Source organism: Phoca vitulina, unplaced genomic scaffold (assembly GCF_004348235.1).
Source record: "Phoca vitulina isolate PV1807 unplaced genomic scaffold, GSC_HSeal_1.0 scaffold28, whole genome shotgun sequence".
NCBI classification, from domain to species: domain Eukaryota; kingdom Metazoa; phylum Chordata; class Mammalia; order Carnivora; family Phocidae; genus Phoca; species Phoca vitulina.
In genome coordinates this window covers 3458148-3470317 of record NW_022589731.1, presented here as the reverse complement: position 1 = coordinate 3470317, position 12170 = coordinate 3458148, and the positions used below count along the sequence as shown (strand labels likewise).

The following is a 12170-nucleotide window of genomic DNA, read 5'->3' as shown; positions in this document are numbered from 1 at the left end:
TACCGTTAGCAGTTTCCTGAAATGGTCTTGGGCTGCTCAGTCTGGTCCTATGCCCTTTACACCTCTCCAGCGGGAGACCGGGATACCAGACGTTCCCCTGGCTGCCCCGTGTGTGCCTGGGCAGTGGCTCAGGCACAACTCTGAACCGACAAGGATTTCAAGCGCGTGCACCTGAATTGATTTTAATCAAGACACAGGTGCCTAATAGACAGCGCCTGCCAGCACACGTGATAATCCAGTTACACATAATTGTGTTTATCTAAATTTAATGCACAACTCATTTCACTTTTCTCAGCTCCTTCCCATTCCACAATTTAACTTCCTTCAGTTCATTTGCACAGCAGCCATTAAACTCTTTCCAAGATAATGAATTTCTGCTACCAAGATGGAACTTTCCCATTCTAGGTATCTATTTAAGATTAAAGAAAAATAATCAGCCATTATATTGAACATTTTTATGGCATTTCACTGACAACAGAACACTCACTTTGAGATGTATTCTCATCCAGCACCCCATGGGGTCGGTCAGCACAATTTCCATTCCCTTTATGTAAGCTAAGAAGAAATTAGAGGCAAGGATGTGACCCATTATAGGTCAGACAGAGTCCATGGCAAAGTTGGTTTGGGATGTTCAACTTCCCTGCGGTGCCATGACTGGAGGACTCTTCTCAGAGTGCGTTCTTCGGTGGAGAGTGGTGGGTGGGCGAGAAAGAGCCAAGCCAAGAAAAATATCAATGACATGGCTATTGGCAGAACAGGAAAATCTACCAACTACCTGTCCTATTAACATAGCACAACAGCAAGGAGTGTGCATCCAGTGCAGAGAATTGCTCCCCACAGGCACTCAGTGGCCCTTGCCTCTCCCACTCAGAGAGAGTTCCCTCATTTATAAAATTCATGGGCTAATGAAAGCAAGGGATTTATCCCCACCCTCCCCAACCACATGCCTAGGAATGCACTGGTAATTCCCGTTTGCTGGATTAACACACACACCTACACACACACAGCAGACTTCATTTCCCCTTCATTTTACCTTCTTTCATCGACAAAGGCATTCACACCATCACTGTGTAAAACCGTGGGCTGGCTGTGTGCTGGCCAACCCAAATTCTGGACAAACAAACTCCAAATGGCTCTTCTAGAAATAGGTCAGAACACCCATCCAGAGCTCTGCAGGAGCAAATCAGGCCATTTCATTTTCTCCCAATATCAAGCCTTCATGGACATCAAACAATCTCCAAAAAGGACAAAGTCCACATAGAGAGAAGAAAGAGGTGTAGGGGGTAAGAGTTCCACTTAACCAATAGAGCTTCTAACAAACAGCTGGGTCTGGAAAGCCCTGGATAGAACCCAGAGCTGTTCTCATTCTATCAGTCTCCTTACTCAAAGTTTAGACCCTCTTCTTCCCTCCCTTCATCTTCTCTCTGTCCTTAATGTTTCTTGTCTATCAAATCTCATGTTGGTGTCGGCTTCTTGGGGGCTCCAGACAGACACATCCTTCCATACCTCTATGACTATTATTTCTGCCTTCATGGTAGATAGTTCCAATTCTGGCTCTTGATTTGTGCACTTTCTTGGTTAGAAATCCTTGCTGGTTCCCTCTGCCTAAGGATGAACTCCAGACTCCTGAGCCTGTTACATAAGGCACACGCACATATGTACACACACACACACATGCACACACACTCACACACACACTCCTCCAACCACTTTTCCACAGTTCTCAAGACACTGTCTTCTGCTTTAACAATCCAAGTTTCTCAAGGGGCTGCAAATAAACCAAACCTGTTCTCACATCTCTGCCTGCTTTCTTTCATGCTGCGTTCTATCATCTATGTCTCAGCCTTTTATTATTACCTGCACGTGCTTGCCTGTTGTTCTAGAAACAACTTAAAGCCCACCTTCTCCAGGCAGCCTCCCAGGACCAGCCCAGCCATCAGAGTTCTCGCTCTTCTGAAGTCCTATTGCACTTAAAACGGAATTACATAACTTGGCACTTAGTCAAACACTATCCTGATCCCTTCTGGATCTCACAGGATTTGCCTTCTCAACTAGATTGAGGTGGGGTTTGTGGTTTGTTCTTCTGTCTCCCTAACAGGTAAGCTCATCATGTCAAAGGTTCCTAAAAATAATCATTTTTGAGTCAATCAATGAAGGATAATGCTGTTTTAGTGATAAATCTCAGTCTTCAGATGGGGATGGTATTAATCGAGTCTATTTCCCTCATTGTACAGATGAGGAAACTGATGCTCAGAGAGAGGCCAGGACTCCAGTTAATGTCTCGATAGTGTGTGACCTTGACCAAGTGCCCAGAGCACTCTTCTTCCACTCCATTAGTAGAGCTAGAGCTTCACCATGACTGGGAAGCCTTGTAAATGCAGATTCTCTGGTCCCACTCCCAGCAAGTTTGACTTGGTAGGTCCTGGGTAGGGTTCAGAAATCTTCCTGTGGTAACCAGGGAACCACACTCGGGAAAGACTCCATCCTACCATGATTCCTCTCCCAACTCTGTGCTGTGGTGACCCCACCCTTCCACCATGCTGAGATCCTCATCTAGAGAAGCATCCCTTCCTTTAAGTGGAGTTGAACCTTACAAAGAAAGCACGCAGTAAGAGATGTAGGAGGAAGATGTCTCAGCCAAATCACCCCTGCATTCCTCAGAAGAAAGGTCCAAACACTGAGAATTGGGGGCTGGAAGCTTCCTTTCCCCAGGAGCCAGCACAGAAGGACAATAATAGAGCTATGAAGAGATGATAATGTAACCTTTAGCCTTAAGATATTCTGTGCCAAGCAAACAAAACCAAGAGTGAAACAAAGCCTGCCCATCCCTGGCTTCTCTTACCACTCAGAGCCTTCCAAAGGCCTCCAGAGAGGAGGGAATTAGCAGGGAAGAAAACTGAAAGCAGAGGCAGTAAACCCACTAAGCCCCAGGCTGCTGGGCAAGTACACACATCAGAAGGGGAAGACATGGGTGTACCTCGGGAATCACCAGTGGGTGGGATGTGGCACAGGAAGGGTAGCAGGGCTAGTCCGGGATCCATAGCAAAGCCTGACTTGACTCCTCTTCAGCAGATGCCCCCAGAGAAGGGCGGACAGTCAAAGTCAACAAAGGAAAAGCAGTGAGCAAACATTAATTGAACCTCTGCCATGTAATAAACACTACACTAGGTGCTTCTCAATCCTCACAACAAACTTTTGAAACTGAGCAAGTGTAACATAATACCCCCATTTCACAGATGAGAAACCTGAGTTCCGAGAGCTAAGCAAGCTGCCTCCCACCAAGGCACACAACTAGCAGGAGACAGAGCCAGCATTCCCACCCATGGGACACACCATGCTTGCCCTGCTCGAATGCAACCTCCTCCATTCTGCAAATGTTGATGTGAGCTGGTTGTGTGTGAGGCAATGAGTAGTCATACACATAGGAGAAAAGCATATCCCTGACCTCAAGGAGTTGAGCATTTACTCATGAATTTCACAAATATTTACTGGGCTCTCCTTGGGTGAATTAGAAAGGCACCTGCTAAACTCTGGGACTCAGGGAGAGAGCCAGCGCTCAAGGCCCAAGGGTGAAGGTAACTTTTGTTGTCTTTGTTCTTGGAGAAGGTAACAGGAAACAGATATGGAATGAGAAAAGAACTAGACAAACTGCTGGGAGACCGGGTTTGTCAAATAAGCTCATTTTTTACCTAACTGGCTACAATCCTGGGAGCTTTTAGACAGCAGGAGAAATGAAAATAAATTGGAATAATTCATGAGTAAATAGTATCTCTCTTAATATAAGCTATATACCTCCAGACACATACATATAGAGTGTGGAGAGAAGTCCCTAGACATGTATGTGGGTGTATATATAAATATAGTTAGAAAGGCCCATGGTATATAGAATGAGTACACACACACACACAACCTTAAATTGGCATCTGACCTCTTCTCTGGAATTACACTCCGGTTATTCATCTCTCATAAGCTTCCATCACACAGGGTCAATGTGACTTTTCCATATGTCTGACTTGTCTGTTAGATTGTGGCTTCACTGAGGTTAGAAATCAGGTCTCATTCAACTCTGCATCCCCAATGCATAGCACATCACTTGGCAGGCACTACACAGGGTCCACTGAATGAATTATGGATACAGGACAATAAAAGAAGAGATGAGATGATAAATGTATTTGAGAGGTACAGATAACGTGCTATAAGAGTTGAAAAGAAGAAGCAATTAAGTCCATAGAATGTGACCAGAAAAGTCTCCACGAAGGAAAGATTACATGAGCTGGAACTTAAAGTATGGTAAGAATTTGGCCATACTAAAATGGAGCTCGTTCACTTTCTTTCAGTTTTTAATTGAACAGAGATAGATGGGGAAAAAGGAGGGGGAGGGTGCCTTTGGAAAGGAGTAACGGAGTTACAAGGAGCAGCATGGTAGAGTAGAGTAGCATGGGCCGTCCGGGGCAGGAGCAGTCATGTGTTGAATGCAGTGTCATGTGTACACGAGCCACTTGGAGACACGGGCCATGCCAGGTCGGGAAAGAAGGCACAAAGGACAATGGGATCATGCAGGAAAGACAGAGGAAGCCCAACCTGTGGTCAGCTATGGGTAGATAAAAAGTTTTATAAGAGTGAAGAGGACGATAACAAGGGGGGACTATATTAAACCAAGACTTACTATGTGTCTATATATAATATATACATAATATATCTAATAAATAATATATAAGGGGGCTAATTATAATAGGAGACTTACTATATATAATATATACATAATATAAGTAATACATATATTTAGGGACTATATTATAACAAGGGACTTATATAATAAGGCGACAATAAAGGACATGGCTAGCCTCTTACAAAATCAGCTGGTGCTATCTTTGATGACCATCCACCTCCACTTTTCTTGTCCCCAGGCATCTGGTGTCTTCTGCTACCTCCAGATGCTCAGGCCAGCCCTCAGCTAACTGCCTGCTCTTTAGACACACACTGAGCAGTAACTAATGTCTTTATTTCCCATTTCCCTTTTCTCTTCCATTCATCTATTCCTGACTTATGCCAAGCACAGCATAAGATTCTTGGTGATAAAGTGATTAAAAGAGAAATGGCGGCTGTCCTCATGAAAGGCAAAGTCATCCTCAACCTGCTGCTTCCAGGATTATCTATTTGAACTCAGGAGTCCAAGTCTCTGGCAGAGTTGGGGAAAGTATTATGTGGGGGCAAGGGAGCTTTCTATACTCTTCCCACCCACTTCCTAGGAGAGAGGAGGTACACACACTCAGAACTGCAGACAAAGAAAGAAGTCTCTGCCCCATTCCACCTCAGAACCTTCCAAATGTCCCTGTGTCTAGAATCACTTACCCCGCTGGGTCTAGCCGTCAGTCTCCTGGATGGGGTTTGCATGGCAGCCTGGAAATAACAGAACACACGCAACCTGAGGGCCGCATCAAAAGCCAGTCTCACCACATGCTACTGCGTGAGACTGAGCAACTTATTTATGTTTTCAGAATCGGCTCCAATTTCCTTAAAAGTGTATCCTTAATGATACACTTGCCCCTGCCAAATTCAAGGGGTTGTTGATTCAAATCAAGTAAGGAAAGCTGACCTGCTTTATAAGCTGTACTATGGCAATATGAGTTATTAGTATGATAATTATTCTTCAGGAGAGAAGGATTCCAAGTGATTTTTATTTGGTGGGGAAAAAAGGGTAGTTCAGATTCTAGAGTTGCTAAGCTCCTCCTAAAAACGACTCATCTACTCTAGACCCCAATTGCAATACAGGAGGCCACAGATCAGAGCCTGTGCATTCACCTGCCCACTCCCCACCCCCGACTCAGCTTCAGAAGGAAGGCAGGCAGCCCGGGGGAATTCCTGTCCTCTGAAAGGATAATGCATAATATGTAAATTCATAAATCACTAGGATGCTCTCACCCGTGAGCATATTCAGTGAAGGGAGGACCTTTAATGCCTGTAAAATTTTACTCTGAAGGAAAATTACTTTGGTTCATTAAACCTTCCTGAAATCTTGGTGCCTTTAAATCCATGGGGTTCTCTGCATACCCCCCTCACAACCTACCACTTTATTCCTGCCCTTACCTGATAGCCCGATAGTTCTGTTTCCAGCTAACTAGAAGAAGGACGGTGGCTTTCTTTACCAGAAGTAGTTGGTATGTTATGATAAGATAACAAGGATGCCAAAATGTACCCCTCTGGGACTACCTACAAGAGCGTACTTTTCAGTTCCAGCAGAGTCTGAGTCCCAAGGTTCTCCTCACACCTCCGGGAGTATTCCACCCCCCAACCAGGGAAGAGAAATTGAGCACTTGCAGCCCAAACTCTGACTGATCTCCAATACCAGGGTGTGTGGCACCAAGTGGGCGGCCTGAACTGTGCTGGACGTGTGCCAAATTCAGAACGACATGAAGAGTGCTCCCTGCCTGCTATGAGTTTACAATCTAGTGAAGAGGCAAGGAAATAGTACAAAATATAGCAACCTTGTCATATATAAGGTATGGAATTCCACAAAGCTGTCATCCCCTTCCCTGCTTTTTATAAGGGCCTTTAACCAACTCTGTGGCTCAAGACAGAACCTCAGCATGACCCCTGCTTCCTCCCTCATTCCACACATAGCAGGATAAACACTGAGTCTTCTGAAATATGTTTCAGTCCACTCTATTGCCTACCTTCAGGTCCCCATAATTGTTGTACTCATTCACTAACCAAACACATATAGAATGCTTCCTATTTGCCAGGTAGTGTGGATTCAGCACTGAAGAAAATAAGCCAGTTTCTTTGCGCTCATAAAGTTGACATTCTGGCAGGGGAGATAAACAAACAAGTTGGTAAAGGACATAGTCAGATGATGGTGAGTGCTATGGAGGGGGGGTGGGTAATTAAAGAAAAGGAGAAGATAAAGGAGCCTAGGAATGCCCTCTATGAAAAACTGGCTCTCCTGCAAAACCTTGAATGAGGCGAGAGGTTAAGTCATGTGGCTATCTGAGTAATCAACATTACAGGCCAGGGGAGCAGCGAATGCAAAGATCCTGAGGCAGGAGCACCCCCGGCATATTCAAGAAAGAGCAAGGAGATCAATGAAGCTAGAGCACAGAGGAGCAGGAGATGAGGTCAGGGAGTTATTGGGAGACTTAGATATTGCTGGAACCTGTGAACCATTATAAGGACTCCAGTTCTTACTGAGTGAGATGCGGGCCTGCTGGAGGATTTTAATAGAGGGTGCTTCTTTTAACGGGATCACTCTGGTTGCTGTGTCGAGAAAGGCAGGAAGGGGACAAAAGTGAATTAGGATCCTGTTGTAAATCATCCAGGTGAACCATGGTGTGTGTTAGAGCAGAGCAACAGCACAGGAAAAGGGACATGAGGGACATGATGTTTATATATATTGAAGGTAGGGTCAGGCAGAAGAGCTGACAAATTGGCGATGGGGTATGAATGAAAGAGAATTGAGGACGACCCTCAGAGTTCAGGACTAAGCAGTGGGAAGCACAGAGTTGCCATTTTATGAGATGAAGACTATAGAAGAAGGAGATTTGGAGGAAAGATTAGAAGTTGAGCTTTGAACATGAAGTTTGAGGTGCCTAAGAGAATTCAAATGGAGAAGTCCAATAGTCAGCTGAATAAATGAGTCTGGAGTTGAGGGAAGAGAATCTAGGACAGAAATATCCGTTTGGGAATTGTCTATAATTAGATGGTATTTAAAGACACAAGACTAGATTAGATCACCAGGAGACAGAGTTCGAATGGAGTAAAGACATGAGGATTGAAAGCTGGGGTGTTCCAATATCCAGAGGTCAGGAGAGTGAGAAAGAGAAAACCAGCATGTGTTCAGACCTTTCAAAATTGGCACACTGGGTATTTGTGTCCTGCATGAATGCTCACCAAGTGGTATTTACTACAGGGCAGACTCTCAGTAATCAAATGAATAAGATGGCCTTCAGTTGAGGCCAGTAAGCCCCTTTCCCCAGATCCCCAGTGTTTGCTCTGTGGACTCCTCTGTGGCAAAGATGGAGGCTTTGCCTGGGCCTGACATGGATTTCCTCTCGCCAAGATGACGTGGATATTCCCACGGCTACATTCTCCACCTGCCAACATCAGAAACCAAGGCTGAGCCTCGCTAGGGCACCTGGTGGTTGATTACATCGCACCCTTCCCATCACACACACAGAGCAATTTCTTCTCTGCAATTGCTTTCCCCACCTGCAGTGCTTATGCTAGAATCAAAATCTTTCCATTTCAGAAGCCCTATTCACTGTCATGGTATCCCACACAACATTACTTCCAACAAAGGAACTCATTTCACAGCAAATGAAGTGCAGTAATGGGCACATCCCCGGAATTCACTGGTCTTACCACAAACTTCATCACCCAGAAGCAGCTGGCCAGGTACAATGGTTGAATGGACTTTCAAAGATTCAGTGACAACCCTAGCTGGGAGCCAACACTGCGAAGTTGTGGTGTTGTCTTCCATGATGTGCATTTGACCAATACATGGTCAAAATACAACAGTCTGAGAATCAAGGGGCAAACATGGTGGTGGGCCTCTCATTATGGTCCCCAGTAAGCCATCACACAGTATCTTCTTCATGTCCCCACAACTTTCGGTTCTGTTGAGAGAGAACTCTTGGTTCCTAAGGAGGGAATTGTCAAAAAGGAGACAAAGCCCCTGATCCACTGAACTGGAAGCAGAAACTAATATCCATCTATTTTGAGCCTTCCATGCTACCACTGAAAAGAAGAAAAAGAGGGGTTATTTAAGAATAGGGGATAGAGAGGCACTTGGGTGGCTCAGTCAGTTAAGCATCTGCCTTTGGTTCAGGTCATGATCCCAGAGTCCTCGGGATTGAGACAGCCCCGTGTCAGGCTCCCAGCTCAGTGGGAAGCCTGCTTCTCCCTCTGCCCCTACCCCCACTCATGCACGCGTGCGCTCTCTCCCTAATAAATCAATAAAAGCTTTAAAAAAAAAAAAAAAAAGAATGGGGATAGAAATGGATGCTCACAGTAGCCAAAGAGGGGGGATTGTTCTGTGTACTCCCCGTTCTCTTTCCTGCCTATGTATTATGGGTAACTGGGACCCTGAGAATTGTATTTCTAAGCCTCTCCTGTCATGTGGCTTCCAGTTTGACCCAATGGGGGAGGTGGCATACTAGCAGGGACCAGCAGAAAAGAGAAAAGCTACTCTCTTCCCCCTTCTGTTTTGCAGTCACACACAGCAGGAGCCCGGGATGGGGACAGACTCCTTGTAGGGGCCTGTAAAGTTTTCTGTAGTCACCAATCTTTAAGCCACTCTACCTTTCTCTTCCTCACTCCTCCAGCCTTGTAAACAATTCCTGCCTTCAGTGTCTTCCCTTAGAAATCCTGGAGTCAGAGACTCTCACAGACACAGAATGGTCTGCAACGTGAAAGAACCCAGGAGAGTGTGTGCACTGGGAGCCAAGTAAAGAAAGCGTTTCAAGGGGGAAGGAGGGATCAGCTGTGTGAAGTGCCGCTGACACTTCATAGATGAGGAACGGACCAGTGGATTTCGCTAATGGATGACTGCAGAGACCTCCAAAATCACGTTTACTTAATTTCTGATCTTCACCCCTCTTCCACCCTTACCCCAGAACGACCCCTCTAAAGCAGAGAACCAGTCCTGTGACCAACTGCCAAATAATCTCCACGGGCTTTGCACTGCCTTTAAAATCAAATCCAAATTCCTCAGCACAGCACAGAAGGTCTTTCTCCACTTGGCCCCTCTTGACATGTTAACCTCTTTCTAGAGCCACTTTCCCAAATGACATCTAAATTCTAGCCACACCAGAATCCCCATTTTCTTCCCTGTTCCCTGCTCCCAGGCTTTGGCGCAAGCTCTCTTCTCTCCTTGAAAGTCCTTCCCCCACTCTTTACCTGCCAATCTCCTTCTGGTTCCTCAAGGCCCAGCTCAAGCGTCATCAACACTCTGATGTCTCACCTGTCCTCTAAGACAGAATGGATTCCCCCTCAGTCCATGTTCCCCTAACTTGTTGCACATACTTCCAATGATGCACTCGCCAGATTATATTGTAATTTTCTATTTGCATATGTATATCCACCATTAGGCTATGTGCTCCTTCAGGACAAGGACCCTGCTTTACTCGTTACTACGCTGTAAGAGTATTATTATGCTGTGCCTTGACATGGTGCCTATAACCAACAGAGATACAAAACATTCACTGCATTGAAACTGTTGCCATAGGTGTTCAAAGGAGGAGAGGAGTCTGGAGTGGGGTAATCAAGGTCCTCAGAGAGGAAGAGAGGTATAAGTGCAGATCTTAAGAAATGGGAGGAAAATGGAAACTTCCTGCCTTCTCTCTGGAGTATTTTGTAAACTCCTTCAAGGGTGTCTTTTCTTTAAATAACCTAGTCTGCCAGAAGGGGGAATTCAAGGTGGTTTAGGAGAGAACTTCATCAATGTCCACAAGAGGGTAAGAGAAAGGAGACACAGGGGCAAGAAGGGAAGATAGTGAAAACAATCTTCTAAATATGACTGTATTAAGTTTTCAAGAGCTGTTATTCTGTAGGGACTTCTAGAAAAGACAAAGGTATATGCCTATACCTGATGAGATGTAGGTTAATGAAAATACTAGATCTAAGCACAAAAGCATGACTTGGATCAAGTAGAGTAGCTTAGACAAGAACAGAACAAATACAGAAAAAGCAGAGATGGGACACGAATATATATTGAGCACCTACTAAGTGCCTAGCACTGTGCTTGGTGCTCTATGTGCATTACACAGATAAGGGAAATAATCACAGTGAAACATAGATACCATTATCCACATTGTCCAAATGAGGAAACTGTCCAGGTCAGCGCCCAACACAGGTTTGTCTATTCCCACATGATCCAAGTAAGGGATAAGAGATTCAAAAATTAACAAGCATTAGTCATCCCTATTTAAAACAGGGCTATTATTAAGAAAGTACTTTGCAGAATTTGGTTGCTGAATAAGGTAAGTGACAGATCAAGGAAATGGAAATATAGTGTTGTTGAAACAAGGAGCTTGTGAAAAATGGCTATTGAATAGAAGGGGGTTGTTCTGGTTTTGTATAACAAGTCATTAAAAATTAATTAAAAATCCATTCACTCTCATTCCCTAAGGGACTGTGAAAATGAGAGAGACAGCCGTCTCCTGGAAATGATTTAGGTAAGCATGCAGCCCAGTAAGAGGGGTGGGGCCAAATGACCCCAGAATTCCCTGCCAATGTCTATATTCCATGACGATATTCACCAGAACTAGAGTTCATTAGCTCAAGGTCTGCCATTAACTAGGAGTCTGAGTTCAGACCTTTCTATGTGCCCATCACCCCCTCCATCCAAACACCACCAGCTCCCCCTGAGGAAGAGGCTGAGGACAGGAACAGATGTGAGCAGATGAAAGATGAAATGCTGGCTCCAAAGTGAAGCTTTCAGAGATAATCATCAACATAAAGGAAAAGGTAAGAAATTTATTTCCTTGGGAAAGAAGCAAAAGCTCTAAACCAGTCTTGGTGTGGGATCCACGCTCTGCCACTTACTCTCTGTGTGGCCCTTAGAGAAGAGGCTGAGCCTATGGCGCCTCAGTGTCCTCATCTGGAAAATGAAGCCAATATCATTTCTTTCACTAGATTGTTTTAAGAATTAGATGAAAGGTATCTTCTGCCAGGTGCACAGAAAGCCCTCAGCATGCATGAGGTCACTTCCATCCTGGTTTGTTTCTGAGCAAACCAGGTCATTTGCCACCAGAGTAGGAAAATGCCATGTCCCGAGAGGGAGCATGTCACTTTTTTAGTGATGACAACTTGAAGCTTACAAAATAAAGGGCAACCTCACCAGGTCTCTCACTGATGTAGAGATGAAAGCCCAGAGCATTCCCTGAGTGCTGGTGCTTGCTTTATGTGGACACGCATTGACAGCCTCAGCAATGGAAAGATCACAGGTCCATCAAGTCCATTTTGCCTGGTGTGTGATCCTATCCACTTGTCTCTTTTCATTTCAGGGTCTGTCTCTGCCGGTCCCGCCTGCAGGCGCATGCACTCCCCCTTCCTTCTGCTACTTCTGTCAGGGGCATCATCCCCTCTTGGTCTCAGGAGCTGAAAGAGCTCTCAGCCAAACCATTTTAGCTGCTGATCCTAGTGGATTTTCTGGGGATCAGCAATTCCCCAGA

At 45.1% G+C, this 12170-nt stretch overlaps 1 protein-coding gene across 3 annotated transcripts in view; it reads right to left on the bottom strand.

Moving 5' to 3' along the window:
- The window catches only part of SORCS3 (sortilin related VPS10 domain containing receptor 3), a 569814-nt gene that overhangs the window by 398049 nt on the left and 159595 nt on the right, over positions 1–12170 (bottom strand). The window contains exon 1 of one of the 3 annotated variants that reach the window (XM_032423233.1): positions 5353–5626. The exons of the other annotated variants lie outside the window; for them this stretch is intronic. Within the exon in view, the coding sequence (XP_032279124.1) occupies positions 5353–5394 (42 nt within the window). The 5' untranslated portion in view covers positions 5395–5626. Of the gene's footprint in view, positions 1–5352; positions 5627–12170 lie in introns of those variants that run through there. 3 annotated transcript variants of the gene reach the window in all.